The 20,794-nt window shown below is 42.1% G+C and overlaps 1 protein-coding gene across 1 annotated transcript; it reads right to left on the minus strand.

Moving 5' to 3' along the window:
- Window positions 1–1,996: 1,996 nt before the first annotated feature.
- Window positions 1,997–20,464, minus strand: LOC114661939 (gastrula zinc finger protein XlCGF57.1-like). Its single transcript, XM_028815199.2, has 2 exons — window positions 20,008–20,464; window positions 1,997–5,691 (listed from the first exon to the last, which is right to left on the minus strand). Exons 1-2 carry the CDS (start codon window positions 20,174–20,176, stop codon window positions 4,115–4,117), a joined length of 1,746 nt encoding a protein of 581 aa, XP_028671032.1. The 5' UTR covers window positions 20,177–20,464; the 3' UTR covers window positions 1,997–4,114.
- Window positions 20,465–20,794: the final 330 nt, after the last annotated feature.

Genomic DNA, 20,794 nt, shown 5'->3' on the forward strand with positions numbered 1-20,794 from the left:
GAAAGGACAGAGCCGACTAGACTTCCTTAGAAGGCTGGCGACCTTCAACATCTGCAATAAGATGCTGCAGATGTTCTATCAGACGGTTGTGGCGAGCGCCCTCTTCTATGCGGTGGTGTGCTGGGGAGGCAGCATAAAGAAGAGGGACGCCTCACGCCTGGACAAACTGGTGAGGAAGGCAGGCTCTATTGTTGGCATGGAGCTGGACAGTTTAACATCTGTGGCAGAGCGATGGGCGCTCAGCAGGCTCCTATCAATTATGGAGAATCCACTGCATCCACTAAACAGGATCATCTCCAGACAGAGGAGCAGCTTCAGCGACAGACTGCTGTCACCGTCCTGCTCCACTGACAGATTGAGAAGATCGTTCCTCCCCTAAACTATGCGACTCTTCAATTCCACCCGTGGGGGTAAACGTTAACATTATACAAAGTTATTGTCTGTTTTTTACCTGTATTATTATCAATCTTTAATTTAAAATTGTTTATTGTATCAGTATGCTGCTGCTGGAGAATGTGAATTTCCCCTTGGGATTAATAAAGTATCATCTATCTATCTATCTATCTATCTATCTATCTATCTATCTATCTATCTATCTATCTATCTATCTATCTATCTATCTATCTACTGTATGCTACCACACTCCCATCTTAGTATCCAATAAGAAGTCAAGCAAAATGTCACCTTTTATTGGATAACTGAGAAGATTACAATATGCAAGCTTTCGAGGCAACTCAGGCTCCTTCTTCGAAAGCTTGCATATTGAAATCTTTTCAGTTAGCCAATAAAAGGTGTCATTTTGCTTGACTTCTCACTACATCCATAATGGCTAACACGGTACAACACCCTAGTACTACAGTATCCAATAAGAAATACTGAACTATTAGCTACATTTGCATGTATGTTTTGGCCTAATTTGGGGGTTTGACACATGAAGATTTCATTTCAGATGTTTGGTATTTAGAAAAACAACTGTTTTTCATTACCATTATAATTTCTTCGCTTATGCAATGGCATGTTTGTTCCTGGGCGGCACGGTGGCGCAGTGGGTAGCGCTGCTGCCTCGCAGTTGGGAGACCTGGGTTCGCTTCCCGGGTCCTCCCTGCGTGGAGTTTGCATGTTCTCCCCGTGTCTGCGTGGGTTTCCTCCCACAGTCCAAAGACATGCAGGTTAGGTGGATTGGCTTGGTGTGTGTGTGTGTGTATGTGTGTGTGTGTGTGTGTGTGCCCTGTGGTGGGTTGGCACCCTGCCCGGGATTGGTTCCTGCCTTGTGCCCTGTGTTGGCTGGGATTGGCTCCAGCAGACCCCCGTGGATTCAGCGGGTTGGAAAATGGATGGCTGGATGGATGTTTGTTCCTGTCACGTGACTGCAAAAAACTGTGGGGTTTCCTGAGCCTTTATAGGCAGTGCAGTGACGGACTGATGGCCACGCCTCTTGAAGGGGCACCCACAAAATCTAAAAGATAATCCCCAGGCACATGGAAACTAAATGACCAAGAATATTAGCATAAATAAAGGAACCAAAAATGAACACAAAAGACATCACAACTTCAGCCATCTCGGGCAAATTATAATATTAACATTGCCAAATTTATTAATAAAAGACCCACAATAAAGCAACAACAACAACAACAAAAAAATGGCTCAAACTGAAACAGCCTTTTGATAAATCCTGTATCAATCATTTTTTCATGTTGTATTTTGTCCTAATTTTTATGTTCACCTTTCCCAGTATGTTGGCTGAATTGTTCTATTAGTTATCAATTATTGATAAATAAATAGATATATATCTAACTTTGTCTTGGTTTGTGATTTGGACGGGAATGTTTAGTTTTGGCCTTGTGCCTAACCACCAGGGGTAGAGCACAGAAACTCTGGGCCCAATACATAAACAGTCTGTGTGGGTCCCTTCCTCTCGGAAACAAACTTTTCATTCCAGGATTTGATCCCCGGACCCCCCTCAAGTAGACCCTGGGTAATCATTGCCCCCCCCCCCCCCCCTAACTATGACGTCTATGCTAACTACAATATGTGGTTCTGCATGAAGTTGGGTTCCCACATCCCCATCATCTCCTTACTTAACCCACCCATCCACTGTCCAATATGCAGCGACTTCAGGTATCTTCACAGCATTCCTCTACTTCAAATCTAAACATTGTCAGGATGGAGTCTGCAGAACCAGCAGCTCATGTACTGTATTGTCCCACAATTCAGATTCCCAGTCGCCCTTCTCTATTTTAGTTTATGCGATTGCAAAACTTTATTATTAACTTCATGTTCAATGTAACACAATTGTTTTCATGTAAAAACCATACGCTCACTTAACTTACCTTATCAATTGTGAATACCAACCCCTCGAAATACTGGCCTTGATTAAGTACATGTCATTTAATACTCAATAACCCATTGGGACAAAACGTTTTCAGAAAGGTTTGAAAACTTATATAAATTAAAAACTAAAATCTCTCACATAAGCATTCAGGCCCTCTACTGTGGCACTCCAAATTGTGCTCAGGTACATCCTGTTCACTTTAATTCTCCTTGAGATGTATCAAGAAGGTGACCGGAATCCAGAAGTGGAAAACTGAACTGACTGGATATTGTTTAGAAAGGCACACAACTGTGTAGATAAGGTCCCACAATTCGCACTGCACGTCAGGAGAAAAACCAAGCCATGAACTCCAAGGAACTCTCCGTAGACCTCCATGATCAAACTGGGGTAAGGCATAGATCAGGGCAAGGGCATAAAACCATTTCTAAAGCTTTGAGTGTTCCCAGCAAGATGGCCCAATAATCGAAATGGAACCACCAGGATTCTTCTTAAGAGTTGGCCATCTGGAAAAACTGTGTAAAGCAAGCAAGAAGGGCCTTGAGCAGGGAGGTGATCAACACCACAGCAGTCCCTCTAACAGAGCTTCAGAAGTAATCTGCTGAGATAGGACAGCATAATGGAAGGATGACCATCTCAACAGTGCTCTGTTACTCATGTGTTCATGGTAGAGTGGCTAGACGGAAGTCAGGTATGTGGGAATTTACAGGACTCAGAACAAGAAGAAAAAGGTTCTGATGAGAGAAAAATTGAACTCTTTGGGGAGAACTCCAAGCACTTGGTCTTGCAAAGACCAGGCACCACTCACCATCTGCCTAGTACCATCCCTAGAGTGAAGTATGGTGGTTGCATCATGCTATATGGGTGTGGGTGCTTCTCAGTGGTGGAGACAAGGAGACTGGTAAGAATTGAGGTTAGATTGGCAGTATGTAAGCAACCCTTAATTAAAAGGTACATGGAAGTCCGCTGGGAGTTTGCCAAACAGCATTTATAGAACTGTGAGGGCACAAGGAAAAATGTTCTGTTCTAATGTCATAAAAATTGAAGTCTTTGGGAAGTTCTCAACACCTCTGCCCAATGGTGAAGCATAGTGGTTGCCTGATGCTATAGGGGTTTTCTCAGTGGCAGTGGTCAGAACTGAGGGAAGGACGAATGTGGCCCAGTACAGAAAGGTCCTTGAAGAAAATCTGCTCCAGAGTGCATGCAGATTGAGAATGAGGTGATAGTTAAAATTTCGGCACAACAATGACCACAGCATACAGCCAAGACAATGCTGGAGTGAGTGTTATGAATTTTGTTTTTAGCTTCTTGAGAGACAGTTCATTGCATTTTCAAATAATTTTAACTCCTAAATAATCTAGTGGTTCATCTTTTCTATTTTTATGACATTAAAATCACCAAGGCACCATCACAGACTGTCATTTCATTTGTTTCTGATGGACAAACCCATGTTCTGTATAGTTGCCAGTCAGGAGATTGGGTGGTGTTGTGGCACTTAACATTGGAATGTAGCCCCTATTTAAGATGGTGGCATACATATCCAAACATCCCCTCTTTGAATGAAAATCTTGTGTTAGACGAAGCCAAGATTTTAGTGGTAGGACACATGGCCTCCTTCCTGGAATTTAATTCTCATTGTGTGTTTTGGCTTATTTGTTGTCTCTTTAATGAGTTTGACTTTTTCCTGGGCCCTCAGATTAGACTTGTGCATTAATCTCTCAGGCCTTTCTACTACTAATCCTCTGGACACTCTTTCACTACGAAGTGTCTTTAACACTGAGAACTCTACCCACAACTTGAGTTATTTGTGTGAATCTTTGAGTGTGATTTGAGCTTTCCAGAGCGATTAAAGCTCTCCCCACATTGTGAACACTTATACGGCTTTTCCCCGGTATGAATTCGCTTATGTATCTTAAAACCTGAGGCTTGACTGAAACATTTCCCACAATCAGTGCAAAAATACGGTTTTTCTCCAGTGTGCTTCCTCTGGTGAGCTTTAAGGTTAGACAAATGGCTGTAACGCTTTCCACACTCGAGACAGCTGTATGGTTTCTCCCCAGTGTGGACTCTCTGGTGTATCTTAAAGTTTCCAGAACGACTGAAGCGTTTTCCACATTCTAAACAGTTGTAAGGTTTCTCCCCAGTATGGATTCTCTGGTGCAGTTGAAGATTTCCTAAACAAGAGAAGGTCTTCCCACAGTCTGAACAATTAAATAATTTATTTCCCATATGCCTGTTCTGATGTGTTGTAACTTCTCCAAGTTTGCTGAACCTTTTCCCACATTCAGAGCAACTATACGGCTTCTCTCTTGTATGAATTTTCTGATGTATCTTGTAATTTCCCAGACGATTGAATCTTTTCCCGCATTCTGAACATTCGTATGGCTTTTCACCAGTATGAATTTTCTGGTGCATTTTATATGTCCCTAAACGTTTGAAGCTCTTTCCACATTCGAAACAGCTGAATGGTTTCTCCCCAGTATGAACTCTCTGGTGTGTCTGTAAGCTTCCCAAACATGAGAAGGTTTTTGCACATTTGGGACAATTAAACAATTTCCCTCCAGTATGCTTTTTTTGGTGTATCATGATGCCTGCAGAAGAACTAAACCTCTTCCCACATTCAGGACAACCGTATGGCTTCTCTCTAGTGTGGCTTCTTTGGTGGGCTTTCAGGTTTCCTAAACGATTGAAATTCTTGCCACATTCTGGACAGCCAAACGGTTTTTCTCCGGTGTGAATTCTCTGGTGCGTTTTATAGTTTTCTAAACGACCAAAGCTTTTCCCACATTCAGCACAACTATATGGCTTCTCACCAGTGTGAATCCTTTTGTGTGCTTTCAGATGACAAGACTGAATGAAGCTCTTCTCACATTCGTCACAACTATATGGCTTCTGGCCAGAGTGGATTCTGTGGTGAATCTTTAACTTTGACAAACAACTGAAGGTCTTTCCACACTCGCTACACCTCACACAATTAACAGATGAATCGAAACTCGCATGGTTGTCCTGCTCGTGGGTTACTTTAGAAGCTGCAAGGCTACCTTCAGGCTGCTCCTCCTTAATTTCTGTATCTTCCAGGTTAGACTCAATTAAGTTATTATGTAAGAAAATTTGAATTTCACACAATTCATCTTTCACCGACACAGAAACTGGATCAAGGAACTCTTCTTTCATCGGAACCGATGCCGTGATATTCACTTTGTCTTCATCGAGTAAATGTCCTTCCACCTTTTCACTTTCTCCACATTGAGCGGTGTGTAATTGGTTGTGTTGAGATGTTTCCCTGCAGGCTGGAGAAGCCATGAACTCTTGAGCGTCGTCCAAACTGATGAGTTCTTCTTTTACTAAATTGGGGAGCACAGCTGCATGAATACAAAACAGACACATCAAAATTACTAAAATGTATATGATAAAAATTAAACTTAGAAAAGATCAGTTTCTTTCTTTTGTGTTAACAAAATAAATGCTAAAAGGTTCACTGGGATAAGCAGAGCGCATGTCTGCATTTGCTCAAACAGCAGTGTGTAATGGAGGAGCAGGCTGAAGTAGCATTGCACTATAAAACTCTATATACAGCATCTCCAGTTTGGTAACACAGCGGCGTGTACACAACTGCTAAGAAAACAGCTAATCATGTGAGCACGACTGCACCACCAACTACAGTGCCCCCCACAATGTTCTGGGCAAAGACCCATTTCTCCTCAATTTCCCCTTGTGCTCCACAGTTTAAAAGTACAACTCAAACAACTCAGATGTGATTAAAGTGCACACTGCAGACTTTCATTTAAGGGAATTTGCATACATTTTGGTCATAGCTTGTAAAAATGACTGCACTTTTCTACAGGCCCCCCCCCCCCCCATTTCAGGGCATCATAATGTTTGGACACAGCAATGGCAGGTCTATTAAAGCCATCAATTTAGGACTTTGTTGAATATCCCTTGCATGAAATGACTATGTGAATCCTCTGATTCACAGACATCACCAGGTTTAAATTAAGGAAAAATGTGTCTTTGTCCCAAACATTATAAAGGGCGCTGTATATGAGGATTTATTACCCATAAGTATATGAAGCAACCACATGAAAGAGATGAGGTAGAAATGCGTCCTGGTGGAATCCTACTATATAAAAGCGGTCAGGATTGTCCTTCCGTCCCGGAGTGCAAAGTGTCGCGGTATTCCGCTTATCACAGACTTATTACTTGCGCCTTGCAGTATGAAGCGACGCAATGTGAGCAGAGTTCTGGTGCTCCCATCATTCCCTTGCTTTTGTGCGCGATGCGCTGGAAAAATAGACAAAATTATGTCTCTGGAAATAATTAACGTTGATTGAGTACAAATGCCTCACTGCGTAGTAAATATCAGGGGAGATGGTGCTTGCTTATTCTCATCTATAGCTTATTTAGTGCATGAAACTGTCTTTAGCGGTACAGATTCAGGCTGACATTGTACGACATGTTTTAAGTAATTGGTCAAGGTGTCAGCCATTTACAATGATGCCGTCAGGAATCTCTTAAGACAAATGAGCTTCAGTATCTCACTGAAATGTCAAAGTCTCAAACTTATGGTACCATTTCTGAGCTAATGGAAGCGGAAGAGTTGTTCCCCTATGAGTTTCAAATATATTATTATGGAGTCCTACACTCCAAGTTTGGAGAGGCACTCGAGAGATTCGGGAGATGTTATGAATGGGCACTTTGATGTTCTCATTCCCTACACTTACATGCCTGATGTACACATGGAGCGCACACAAATTGAGGATAAAAGTCGGTCACCTTAAAAGGCAGGTAAGCCAAGTAATAATATATTCCCCTAGGGTGCCAGAAGGGAGGTCACAGCCATGGAGAGCATTGTCTAACCCAGGGGTGGGCAAAGTCATTCCTGGAGGGCCGCAGTGGCCACGGGTTTTTGTTCCAACCCAGTTGCTTAATTAGAAAACAATCCTTGCCAATAGATACATTTCATGGCTTGTTAGTGCTTTAACTCTGCCATGTCAAGTCATTCTCCTATTCTAGATTTTTTTTTCCATTCTAAGGATATCATCCAAATACTTTGAAGTGTAAAACGGATGGGTAATTCTCAGTCCTTCACTTTTTTCTCTTCTCTTTCCTTCCAAGTATTTAATTAAACCAAATAGTGCACGATAAACACACGCAGGTGTAAAGGGTAACAAGCAAAATGGATAACTGCTGGTTTCTTTTGTCATTTGCATCTTATTGCTAATAAGGAGCAATTAAAAACCAAGAATGCAGCTGTTTAAGACTTAAATAAGCAATAAGGGTTCATAATCTTAACGAGGGAGATAACTAAAATGAAGCAGAAGTGTTTCTAGAGCAATAAGTGCTTCTTATTAAACAACTGGGTTGGAACAAAAACCTGCAGCCACCGCGGCCCTCCAGGAATGAATTTGCCCACCCCTGGTCTAACCCTCTCACAAATGCAGACTTCTGAAGTTAAACAATTTGAAGGCAAAGCCATGGGTGAAGGGTTAATATTCAATTTTTTTCTAGTTCAATAGGTGGCAATCAATTTGTGTTATAAATGGCTGCCTTCTGTCCCATCATATTAGGTAGGCAGTTTGGAAGTTATTTGAAGCTTCGTCTACAGTGGTGAGGAAACGTAAGTGAACCCATTAGAATGATCTGGTTTTCTGGTTTAATTGGTCATAAAAATGTGTTCTGATCTAAGAATCCTAAGTCACAAGTATAGATAAACACAATATGCTTACGCTAAGAACACACAAACAATTATAATCTGTCATGTCTTTATTGAACACACCGATCAAACATTCACAGTGTGACATGTGAAAAGTAATTAAACCCTCGGAATTAATAACTGGTCAGACCTCCTTTGGCAGCAGTAATTTCTATTAAGAGCTTCCAGTAGCTATGGATCAGACCTGCATCTTGTTCATAAGGAATTTTTGGAGCATTCTTCCATACCTAGCTGTTTCAGCTTGTTCATATTCTTTGGATGTTTGCTGGGAATGGCCTCTCTTGGGGTCACTCCATAATATCTCCATTTGGTTAAGGTCTGGGCTCTGACAGGTCAGGCCAGGTTGGGGAGCATGTACTGTTACAGCACGCTGTTGCACCCACCACATGATGAAACAGCTCGGGATCCTGGTTGGCAACCTCCTAGGCAGACATGCGGTCCAGTCCCACTCTCCAGAAATGACCATCTATCTGCCGCAGCCAGGTGTTACGTGGACATCACCTTGGCCTGGACCTGCCACTCCGGTCTTCAGCAATGAGGATTCTGCAAGCTGGATCACATGTGAGGAATCATGCCACATGGCCATAAGTGCCATAACTAATGCTCCCTCACAATGCTGGTAATATCATTCAGGACTCCGTGGACTTCTACTGAGCTTCATCTAGCAGACACCCACCCTGATAAACTTGGGAATTCAGTTTCCATCTTGATGACAGCAAATGGTTCAAGACTGAGGCGGCAAAGCAGTTCAAATCTTGATGCTCCCATCACTGTACTTCACCACTGGAATGAGGTTTTCTAGATATGTGGAGACCTTTTTTACTTTATACAAACTGCTGTGTATTATTCACAAAAACTGGAACTGTAATTTCTTCAGACCATGAGACATTTTCCTAATAATGTTGTGGAGTGTCAAGGTGGTCTCTGGCAAACTCTAGGTGTGTGATAGCTTTCTCATTCATGTCCTGCCATGGACACCACACTGTTCAAAGTTTTGTGTGTAATAGACTTATGAACAGAGATGTTAGCCCGTTCCAAAGGTTCCATCAAGTCTTTAGCTGTTACTCTGGGGTTCTTTTTACCTCATTGCGAATTCTGTGTTGTGCCTTTTGGGTCATCTTCACTGGGCACCCACTTCTAGGGGGATCAGCCTCAGCACTACACTGTATCCATTACTGCACAGTTTCTCTAATTGTGGACTGATGAACATTGTGGCGAGTGGCTGGGAGTGGTACCCAGCCGGGATGCCTGGAAGGACCGGAGGAGGGATTACGCCTCCTCCAGACCACAAGGGGGCGACCACCCTGGTGGCTTTGGGGACCACAGAAACTGAGCTTGGAAGCTCAACCCTATAGGGGCCCATGGTCACCGCCAGGGGGTGCCCCGATGCCTGGAGAGCCCTGGTCCTCATCACTTCCGCCACACCCAGAAGTGCTGGGGGGAAGAAGACCAGGGACACCCAGAGTGCTTCTGGGTGCGCAGCCGGTACTTACACCACACTGTGGAACGCTAATCAGGAGGCACCTGGAGCACGTACGGGTGATTATAAAAGGGGCCACCTCCCTCCATTCGAGGGCTGGAGTCGGGTGGAAGTGGACGGAGCTCGGAGGAGAGGAGTGGAGGCGGTCAGAAGACAGAGAAAGGCATTGTGAAGAGGCCTGGAGTTTGGGGAAGTATTGAGTTGCGTGTGTGTGCACTGTAAATAGTGATTATGTATAATAAACGTGTGTTGGGTGAAGCATCGGTGTCCGCCTGTCTGTGTCCGGGCCGAGCTCCACAACATCTAAGTAAGCCCTTTCAAATGATTTTGTAACTTTTTCCAGCTTTGTGCAAATCAACAATTTTGAGATCTCTTTTTCTGCAAGACCAGTTTCATACCAGCAGATGCTTCTTCTGAATAGAAAACTCAAAGTGTTTTGCATTTTTTCATTGGTCAAATATCTGTAAACCACACCTCCAGTCTCGTGTCATTGGTTGGACTTGAGGTTTGCTAACACCTGACTCCAGTTAGCTTCTTTTGAAGTCATCACAGACCTTTTCCAACCTAAACCCATGAATGTATGAATGAGGTATTCAAGATTTACAAGAACAATTCAATAATTAGTCCATTATTAGTTAAAAACAGATTGAGTTTGTTCGTTGTTGTAATTTAGATAAAGATCAGATCACATTTTAAGACAAATTTGTACATAAAGTTTGTTATTACTTAAGGGTTCACATACTTTTTTCTTACCACTGTAAGATCCTGGGTCCAGGATGGCACAGATACCGGAGATCACTAGGTGGAACTTTTGGTGGATGTTTCACAGGTCAGTCCTGACACCAGAAGTGTCTTTTTAAAATTCCCCTGGATGCTCCCTCCAGACAGACTTTGAGTATGGAGCTAAAACAAGAACTATGTTGGTGTGAAATCAGACCTGGTCAGAGAGAGGAATGGGAGGTAAAGGGGGTACTAATGTATGTGGTAGGTAAGTGGTCTAAGCACCCCACATATCTTAAGACCCATTTACATGGGCAGCGGGGGTTCAATTTCTGCTCTGACACCTTTCTTTATTTTCAAATTTACTCGTGTACATAACTCCCCATTATTTCTGTCAAAAAAACCTGATCATTTGATTTACTTGTTGCTATTTTTGAAATTGGTGAAGGCTCAAGTGTACTTCCATCATGATTTTAATAAATAATACACTTTAACAGTAGGTCTCATGCTCTACTGATTAATAGGGCAATAGTACAAAGCATACCTTAACATTTAGCATTTATATGGAAACGGAAATTTACATTCGGCGAGCAAATCCATATTACTAACCGAAGGTTGTAAACCGGTTGGGCGCAGGGCGCGGGGCTCACCGGATGTACGGAATCCCCAAAGGTCCATGCTGTGACAACGCGTGCGCCTACGATGCGCTTGCGAAAGGAGTCACGGGGTTGTAAACCGGATGGGCGCAGGATACCCTCCATGATATGTCTTCACGCAGCGGCTTCCCACCGAGGCGCATATTGCGCTGTGGCGCTCGCCCCACAGTCAGACGCAACGGCTTCCCACAGTCAGTAGGTGACCCCCAAACGACACAACCTGTTCAAGCAGTCGGTGTCAGCGAAGGCAACAGACTCACGTCTCCACAAAACGAAACCGCTTTAGTACAGATATGCTTATTGGATTAAATGACATTTCCCCAGACGCACCCGCCCTCCATGATATATCATCCATCCACATATCGGACGGAACAGAAACTGATTGCCATTCTAGGATTTCCGATTTGCTAGCGAAACGTGGGCTTACTTGTTCTTCAGAACACCGGTACACCTGCTTATGCAAGTAATTATCTAATCAGCCAATCATGTGGCGGCAGCACAATGCATAAAATCAAGCAGATACAAGGCAGTAAGCATTCAGTTAGCATTCACACTCAACACCAAAATGAGGAAAAGCTTGCAGTCTTCGTGCTTTCTACCGTGGCATGATTGTTGGTGCGGGACAGGCTGGTTTGAGTACTGCTGTACTTGCCAATCTCCTGGAAAAAACATCGAGTGAGCGGCAGCTAATGAGAGAGGTTTATTAGTCAAGAGTGCTCGCTTTATTTCAAAAACCCAATCCTATGTGATTTCTGTTTCCTGCCTATGTTGCATGTTGTATTTTTCAAAATAATTTACTTAACAATTTTTTAGCAAAAAAATGTATGCCTTTTTGCACATTTTGCGCAAACGATTAGATAAGTGACATGTTGGGTATGTGACATGAGTAACGTGAGATTTTTTTTTCCCCCTCTATGGATGTTTTTCATATCATTTGCCATTGTACAGCACTGGTCACCACTGGCTTGTATTAATTAGATTAATTTTTATCTTCGTTCTCCACGAAAATATGAGATAAAATATTTTCTCAGTCATCAATACAAAACACATGAGGTAAGCAACAAAAAAAAGAAGGTATCATTTTTCAGTGGAGTCTGTCTACGACTGTATGAGATGTGAGAATTCAATTACCAGCATCGCCAGGTAGTGTCACCCGTGCTTCTGAAACGCTGGAGTTGTTGAAAGTGGCAGATGGTGGCACTGAACGTCTTTGAGTGGCATAAGAGGTTCAAGGAGGGGCGAGAAGCGGTGAACGATGACAGCAGAAGTGGATCATCCATCCCGATATCCCCCAAAGCCATGGTGCCCTCAGTGTTTGCAACTTCTTGGCTAAGAAACTAATTACCAGATTGGATCTTCCATCCAGTTCACCTAACGTAGCCACTTGTGATTTCTGGTTATTACCAAAAATAAAAACTGCCATGAAAGGAAAAAAGATTTTCAGACATTTCTGACATCCAGTGTAACATGACAAAGGAACTCAAGGCTATTCGAGAAACAGAGTTCGAGGTGTGTTTCCAGCAAAAGCAACATTGTCTAACTCAGGGGTCTCCAAAACGTTGCTCGCAACCCCTTTCCAAGTAGCTCGCCAAAGAGTTAGTTGGTGGGCGATCTTTTCAAAAAATCATATCATGATCCTTTTAACACAAAATCACGATCCACAATTTGAATTACAATCTCTCTTTTCAATGTGGCATACACTTAAGAGAATATCCGGACTCAAACTCATCAAGACCTAAGTAACACTTTATTTTAAATATCAAACAAAGTTGAATTCAATTGTTCTCTCGTTCGCTAGCTAAGCGGAGTTAAGGAACATGCTCTGAAGCTGGTGAGTGAGTGAGTAAGGCCTCTCTCCTCGGTCCGCTGCGTGTTTCTCGGATTTGAACAAATAAATCGGTACTGCGAGCAAAATATGATACATAGCGAAATATGAGAAGTCGCAAAATCAACGGGAATATGCAAGCAAATTATAGAAAAAACCCTGATCTAAATCCGTTAAGTAGTTCTCTCATGAAAAGCGGACAGACATACAGACAGACAGACATTGGATTTTATATCTTCTTCTATAATATCGTTTGTCTGTCCAGGATTTTAAATCACCTGTAGCTCACAAACCATTTCACCGATTGACCTGAAATTTGGTACACATATACTATGTGACGTCTACTATCTGCTTTCGGCATGATGGTTTTTATTACTCTTTTTATTTTTATTTTATTTTATTATAGAATCAACTCTCGGCAGCACGCAGCAGGGCGGCCATGCGGCCCATGCGCACGGGCGCCGTTCTCACTCCCTACCACCTTTGCGGTCACTTCTCCTACCTCTTCATATCTTAAATCATTCTTGAGGCAGATTGAAGACTTAAGTGCTAGCTTAAGTGTAAAATTAAGAAAAACGTACTAAGTAATTGCAACACAAAAACTAACTTAATCAGTTTTAACGTGAAAAGATGCCGACGGAAGAAGAGAAGCAGCGGGCCGCTAGGGTGGAGAAAAGAAGAGCTGCTCAGGAAACAGCAAGCGCATCAACCTCTGAACAAATGAATGGTAAACGTACAGGGAAAGAGGATGAAAACTATTAATGCTCAAGTCCAGTGTATTCACTGCGCGCCGTTACTGGTATTATATATTAGTAAACCTTCAAAATAATGTGCAATTAAAGTCTCAATAGCATTCTCAGCATTTCTGAAGCTTAGTAGAGCCAGATAACTATACGAACCTTCACCCAGCAACTCTGAAAATGTCTGCTTTGTTTGGGTCTCCATACCTCTGCGAGTCTGACATGAATGTCATGAAATCAAAGTTCAGAGCAAGACTGACAGACGGACATTTAAAGAACTCCACCATACACCTGCCTCTCTTGTAGACTCCATGCAGTGCCAGTCATCTGACTAACTAAAAAACACATCACACATGCAACTGGACATGTGAATAAAGTGAATGCATAGCTGCAGAAGAAGGGGACAGTAGCCACTAGTGCACAGATACGCACACAGTTTTTCTACAAGTTAATTCTGGGAATTAAAAAAAATAATCCTGTAACAATGCATGACATTAACCGTATACAGTGGAACCTCGGTTCACGACCATAATTCGTTCCAATACTCTGGTCGTAAACCGAGTTGGTCGTGAACCGAAGCAATTTCTCCCATAGGATTGTATGTAAATACAATTAATCCGTTCCAGACCGTACAAACTGTATATATATATATATATATTTTTTTTTTTTTTTTACTTTTTAAACACAAATATAGTTAAGTATACCATAGAATGCACAGCGTAATGGTAAACTAAATGTAAAAACATTGAATAACACTGAGAAAACCTTGAACAACAGAGAAAACTATCACTGCAATAGTTCACGCTATAGCGCTAGGAACCGCTCGCTAAAAACACTTTTTTTAATGAGTTTTAAGCACAGGGGAAAAAATGAACATTTGAAAAATCCGTAATTTAATAAACCACCAAGAAAAGTAACATTGCAACAATGCAGGCTACGAACCGATCGCTGTAAATAGAACTGAAAACAAAAACAAGCCTTCTCTACCTTATGCGTCCCTCGCTCGCTCGCTCTCTCTCTCACGCCTGTGTGTGTGTGTGTGTGCGTCTCTCTTTTGCGAGCCTGGAGCGCCTGTGTGTGTGTCTCTCTAGCGCCACTCTTGTGTGTGTGTGTGTGTGTGTCACACTCTCTCTCTTGCTCGCTGCACAGGAAATGCACAGGGAGAGACAGAACATGTACAAACTGAAAGGGAACCTGGCTTGTTCGTATACCGAGTGTGTGGTCCTGAACCGAGGCAAAAGTTTAGCGAACTTTTTGGTCGTAAACTGAGTTGTACGTGTACCGAGACGTTCGTGAACCGAGGTTCCACTGTATTTTCAAAGTAAACAAACTGCAATTTAACAAATGTTTAAAACAACAAGATCAAACAGATGTAAATTTAATAATAATAATAATTCTTTGCATTTATATACACTTAAGCAGTGTTTTAGCTGTCTACACCAATTAGTTATTACAAAATGAAAAACTGTTGCATTGCCATAAACTCATAATGGTACAGAATCCTAAATTTGCATAAAGTTGGTATATTTGCATAAGGGAATGCCCCCTTTTCAGCAAAACTGCAAATTCTTCCTTATATCCCATCTATTTTTGTACTGTCAGCAACAAAAAATGTAATGATGTTTAGCAAAATCATTTTTTGTGTGTTCTGAATGTTTTTGTGATTGTGGAAGCTGATTTATGAGGAGTTATTTTTGATGTACTGTACTGGCAAAACTGTAGCGCACCCTACATCAGAAAAGCAGCTTTTCTTCACTACTGAGCAACAGGAATTACATTGTGTAAACATTAGATGACCAAAATAATTAACATTTTTTTTCTGTTTAAGTGTTGTTAAGTGATGTTGTTAATCTCATACAGGTAAATGAACTACATATTGTTGGTAATTTTCTAAGTTAAAAGTCACTTAACTATTTTGTTTCAGCTTGTTTGATTCGCTTGATACAGAATGAAACTGTTCATTTAATATCAGTGATGACAGAATTCTAATTGTTGGCTCCATTACTAAAATTAGTCAAACCGTACGCTGCTTTACGCTCCCGACTGTTTTTTGACAGTTAGACGATCATTTAACAATTAAATTACGACCACATTTTTAACAGTGCACCTCGCAACTTAACTGAAGCTCAGACTACAGTATTATGTGTAAAAAATGCAAAAATCCAGTTAATTCGAAAGGGTCCACACACTTTTTCTAGTAACTGAACATATACATATCTCTCTATTAGAAAAGGAAATCCTGGGACGAGACTTTCTTGGAGATAATTTCAACTCCCATGAGAGATAATTTAAAGTCCCCCGAGACGAGACTTTTTGCCTCGAGATTTTGACAAGTCCCGCCCTCCTCTCAAACATTCACAACCACACCCACGGTCCAAACACTTCTCATTCATGTGAATGCTATTGTCAGACACAGTTCCTGCGCTCTCTGCTCCAAGCGGGGTCGGAAATAGAAGACAAAGTAGAACATTGTAAAGAGGTTCAAAAATGTTGGCACAATACACATGCAAAGCAGGTTAGAGATTATGAAAGTACTTAAATTCGAAATTAGCGCTAACAAACAGAAATTATTATTCAGTGAAATAATGGAACAGCGAAAATAGTTCGAATACAGTGATCCCTCGCTATATCGCGCTTCACCTTTCGCGGCTTCACTCTATCGCGGATTTTATATGTAAGCATATTTAAATATATATCGCGGATTTTTTGCTGGTTCGCGGATTTCTGAGGACAATGGGTCTTTTAATTTCTGGTACATGCTTCCTCAGTTGGTTTGCCCAGTTGATTTCATACAAGGGACGCTATTGGCAGATGGCTGAGAAGCTACCCAACTTACTTTTCTCTCTCTCTTGCGCTGACTTTCTCTGATCCTGACGTAGGGGGATTGAGCAGGGGGGCTGTTTGCACACCTAGACGATTCGGACGCTCGATACGGACGCTCGTCTAAAAATGCTGAAATATTATCTTCACGTTGCTATCTTCTGTGCAGCTGCTTAGTGAAGCGACATGCTGCACGGTGCTTCGCATACTTAAAAGCTCAAAGGGCACGTATTGATTTTTCACTGTTTGTTTTTCTCTCTCTCTCTCTACCTGCTCCTGATGGAGGGGGTGTGAGCTGCCGCCTTCAACAGCTTTGTACCGGCGGTGCTTCGCATACTTAAAAGCCAAACAGCCCTATTGATTTGTTTGCTTTCCTCTGTCTTTCTGACAGTCTGTGCTCCTGATGCGCACTGCTTTGAAGAGGAAGATATGTTTGCATTCTTTTAATTGTGAGACAGAACTGTCATCTCTGTCTTGTCATGGAGCACAGTTTAAACTTTTGAAAGAGAGACAAATGTTTGTTTGCAGTGTTTGAATAACGTTCCTGTCTCTCTACAACCTCCTGTGTTTCTGCACAAATCTGTGACCCAAGCATGACAATATAAAAATAACCATATAAACATATGGTTTCTACTTCGCGGATTTTCTTATTTTGCAGGTGGCTCTGGAACGCAACCCCCGCGATGGAGGAGGGATTACTGTATATGGACATACAGTGGTGTGAAAAACTATTTGCCCCCTTCCTGATTTCTTATTCTTTTGCATGTTTGTCACACAAAATGTTTCTGATCATCAAACACATTTAACCATTAGTCAAATATAACACAAGTAAACACAAAATGCAGTTTTTAAATGATGGTTTTTATTATTTAGGGAGAAAAAAAATCCAAACCTACATGGCCCTGTGTGAAAAAGTAATTGCCCCCTTGTTAAAAAATAACCTAACTGTGGTGTATCACACCTGAGTTCAATTTCCGTAGCCACCCCCAGGCCTGATTATTGCCACACCTGTTTCAATCAAGAAATCACTTAAATAGGAGCTGCCTGACACAGAGAAGTAGACCAAAAGCACCTCAAAAGCTAGACATCATGCCAAGATCCAAAGAAATTCAGGAACAAATGAGAACAAAAGTAATTGAGATCTATCAGTATGGTAAAGGTTATAAAGCCATTTCTAAAGCTTTGGGACTCCAGCGAACCACAGTGAGAGCCATTATCCACAAATGGCAAAAACATGGAACAGTGGTGAACCTTCCCAGGAGTGGCCGGCCGACCAAAATTACCCCAAGAGCGCAGAGACGACTCATCTGAGAGGTCACAAAAGACCCCAGGACAACGTCTAAAGAACTGCAGGCCTCACTTGCCTCAATTAAGGTCAGTGTTCACGACTCCACCATAAGAAAGAGACTGGGCAAAAACGGACTGCATGGCAGATTTCCAAGACGCAAACCACTGTTAAGCAAAAAGAACATTAGGGCTCGTCTCAATTTTGCTAAGAAACATCTCAATGATTGCCAAGACTTTTGGGAAAATACCTTGTGGACTGATGAGACAAAAGTTGAACTTTTTGGAAGGCAAATGTCCCGTTACATCTGGCATAAAAGGAACACAGCATTTCAGAAAAAGAACATCATACCAACAGTAAAATATGGTGGTGGTAGTGTGATGGTCTGGGGTTGTTTTGCTGCTTCAGGACCTGGAAGGCTTGCTGTGATAGATGGAACCATGAATTCTACTGTCTACCAAAAAATCCTGAAGGAGAATGTCCGGCCATCTGTTTGTCAACTCAAGCTGAAGCGATCTTGGGTGCTGCAACAGGACAATGACCCAAAACACACCAGCAAATCCACCTCTGAATGGCTGAAGAAAAACAAAATGAAGACTTTGGAGTGGCCTAGTCAAAGTCCTGACCTGAATCCAATTGAGATGCTATGGCATGACCTTAAAAAGGCGGTTCATGCTAGAAAACCCTCAAATAAAGCTGAATTACAACAATTTTGCAAAGATGAGTGGGCCAAAATTCCTCCAGAGCGCTGTCAAAGACTCATTGCAAGTTATCACAAACGCTTGATTGCAGTTATTGCTGCTAAGGGTGGCCCAACCAGTTATTAGGTTCAGGGGGCAATTACTTTTTCACACAGGGCCATGTAGGTTTGGATTTTTTTTTTCTCCCTAAATAATAAAAACCACCATTTACAAACTGCATTTTGTGTTTACTTGTGTTATATTTGACTAATGGTTAAATGTGTTTGATGATCAGAAACATTTTGTGTGACAAACATGCAAAAGAATAAGAAATCAGGAAGGGGGCAAATAGTTTTTCACACCACTGTAGGTGATATGACAGAAGTATGTAGATATTGTTTGGCTTTAAACTTTAAGTCGGGGACTTGTAGATCGTTTAATTCGTGTTGCCATCAGGGAAAAGAAGCGTTTCTTCCCAATGAAGAGGCGTATTTGCGAGAATTAAAAGATTTGTTGTTTGGTGAAAGTGAAATCCACATATGCGAGCGGCAGAGATGCAAAGTGGCTGCCGCGTAGCACAGGCCATGGGGTTGGCGAGTGAAGCCCTCTATATATATATATATATATATATATATATATATATATATACACACACACACACACACATACATTATATATATATTGTAGAAAGGCACTATATAGGTGCCTGACCCGACACAGACTGACAACGGAGGCACGTGTAAACACAAACAAAAAAATGTATTTTCTTCGTCTGTGGGCTACGCCTTCCTTGTACCCACAGACACAACACAGTCCAAAAAGCAAACACACAAAAGAAAAACACCACAGAAACCACTCGTCCTTCTCCTCCACTCCTCCTGGGCAGCTTTGTCCTCCTCCTCCTGACTCTAGCACCTCAAGTAGTGACTGCAGGCTCCTTTTATAGCCCACCCAGAAGTGCTTCAGGAGATAATTAACCTAATTAAGGCTGCCCACACAGGTTCAGGAAGCCATGCAGCTCTCCCTGGCAGTGGCCACTGAGCCCAACAGGAATGAGCTCTGGTGGCCCCAATGGGGGGGATGCCACCAAGAGTTCCGGGGGACGTAGTGTACATCCCATGGCTGCTCCCCTGGATTCAGTGTCAAAGAGGCATCCCGGCCGTCTGCCACAGTATATATATATATATATATATATATATATATATATATATATACACACACACACACATATACATACTGTATATATATGAAAGGAAGATAAAAAGCTGCACTTATAGTTGCCTGTAACTGTCCAGCTCCTTATGCTGTCTGGAAACTAAATATACAGTGTATAATATTGTAAAAGTTTAAGCCAATTGTTTTAAATGATATTTTCTGGTATTTCTGTTGTTTTGTAAAATGTTACTGTCTTTGAGTACTGAGAAATGCTCTATATAATTGTAATGAATTATTATTATTATTTACGTTTGTTGTTTGTCTGCTTTCTGCTTAAATACATGTTAAATAAGTATGTAGTAACAGGAGGCTTTCCTAAACACTTTTTCATCAACGTACATAAAACCCCACTAACATTTGTCACCCTGCCTCCTATCCCCAGGTTAAACCCAACTCCAAAAATGACCCTGGCTAAACCCAGATCGGCTCGTCCACCATGCGTGTCGTTATGCTGATGTCAAAGCGCTGATCCGTATGATCATCCGCCCACCATGACTTCCACACAATTTTAATCAAACACTGAATGCTGGCTCGGCGTACCCACTTTTTGAATCTGGACTCTCCTGCTCCTCGCGCTTTACGCCGGAAACGCGGTCTTCTCCATTCTGTTCTTTAACGATGGCCGGCGAAGTCGCTCTCGCTACATGAATGATGCTGGAGGCCGACTGCCCTCTCAAATCGCTGTCCACAACGACCGCTGCGCTCTTGGCCATCGCGCCGGTTCTGATCGCGGCACCGCATTCTGCAGCCGAGGTCGCCTTCCACCAATCATCGGCCCCGTGACTCCCAAAACCCGCCCCTCTACTTTGCCCATCACAAAATTCAGATTCGTGTCTGTATTGCTGCCATCTATTGGAACGGAGAGATCATACCAAACTCTGTTGTACCGCTATTAACCTCTTTATAATACACTCTTACTTAAAACGAACTATGGGTCAGCCCGCTTTTTAAAGCCGCAAAACCTTATCGAGGTGTCGATTCGTATCCGACGGACAATAAGAACGCCGCATCCCACTTGTAATAAGGCAGGGAAAGGACTGCAACTTTCATTTAGCGTCGCCCATCTATTTTCTAACGCATGGACCAAAATCTTCGTTTCCAAGAATATTTTTGGCCTCCAAGCCTTGAAGAATACAGCCTGTCCTGCCGACCGTCAGATAGGAGGAACCAATAGTGTTCGTGGAGCGCCAGTTTATAAAGATACCCGTGGCGCACGTGCTTTTTCACACGTGTTATGTATTTGTCAATGGACACTGAATCTATCTATCTATCTATCTATCTATCTATCTATCTATCTATCTATCTATCTATCTATCTATGTTTTTGTATGC

The sequence above is a fragment of the Erpetoichthys calabaricus genome, chromosome 12, assembly GCF_900747795.2.
Source record: "Erpetoichthys calabaricus chromosome 12, fErpCal1.3, whole genome shotgun sequence".
Lineage (NCBI taxonomy): Eukaryota > Metazoa > Chordata > Cladistia > Polypteriformes > Polypteridae > Erpetoichthys > Erpetoichthys calabaricus.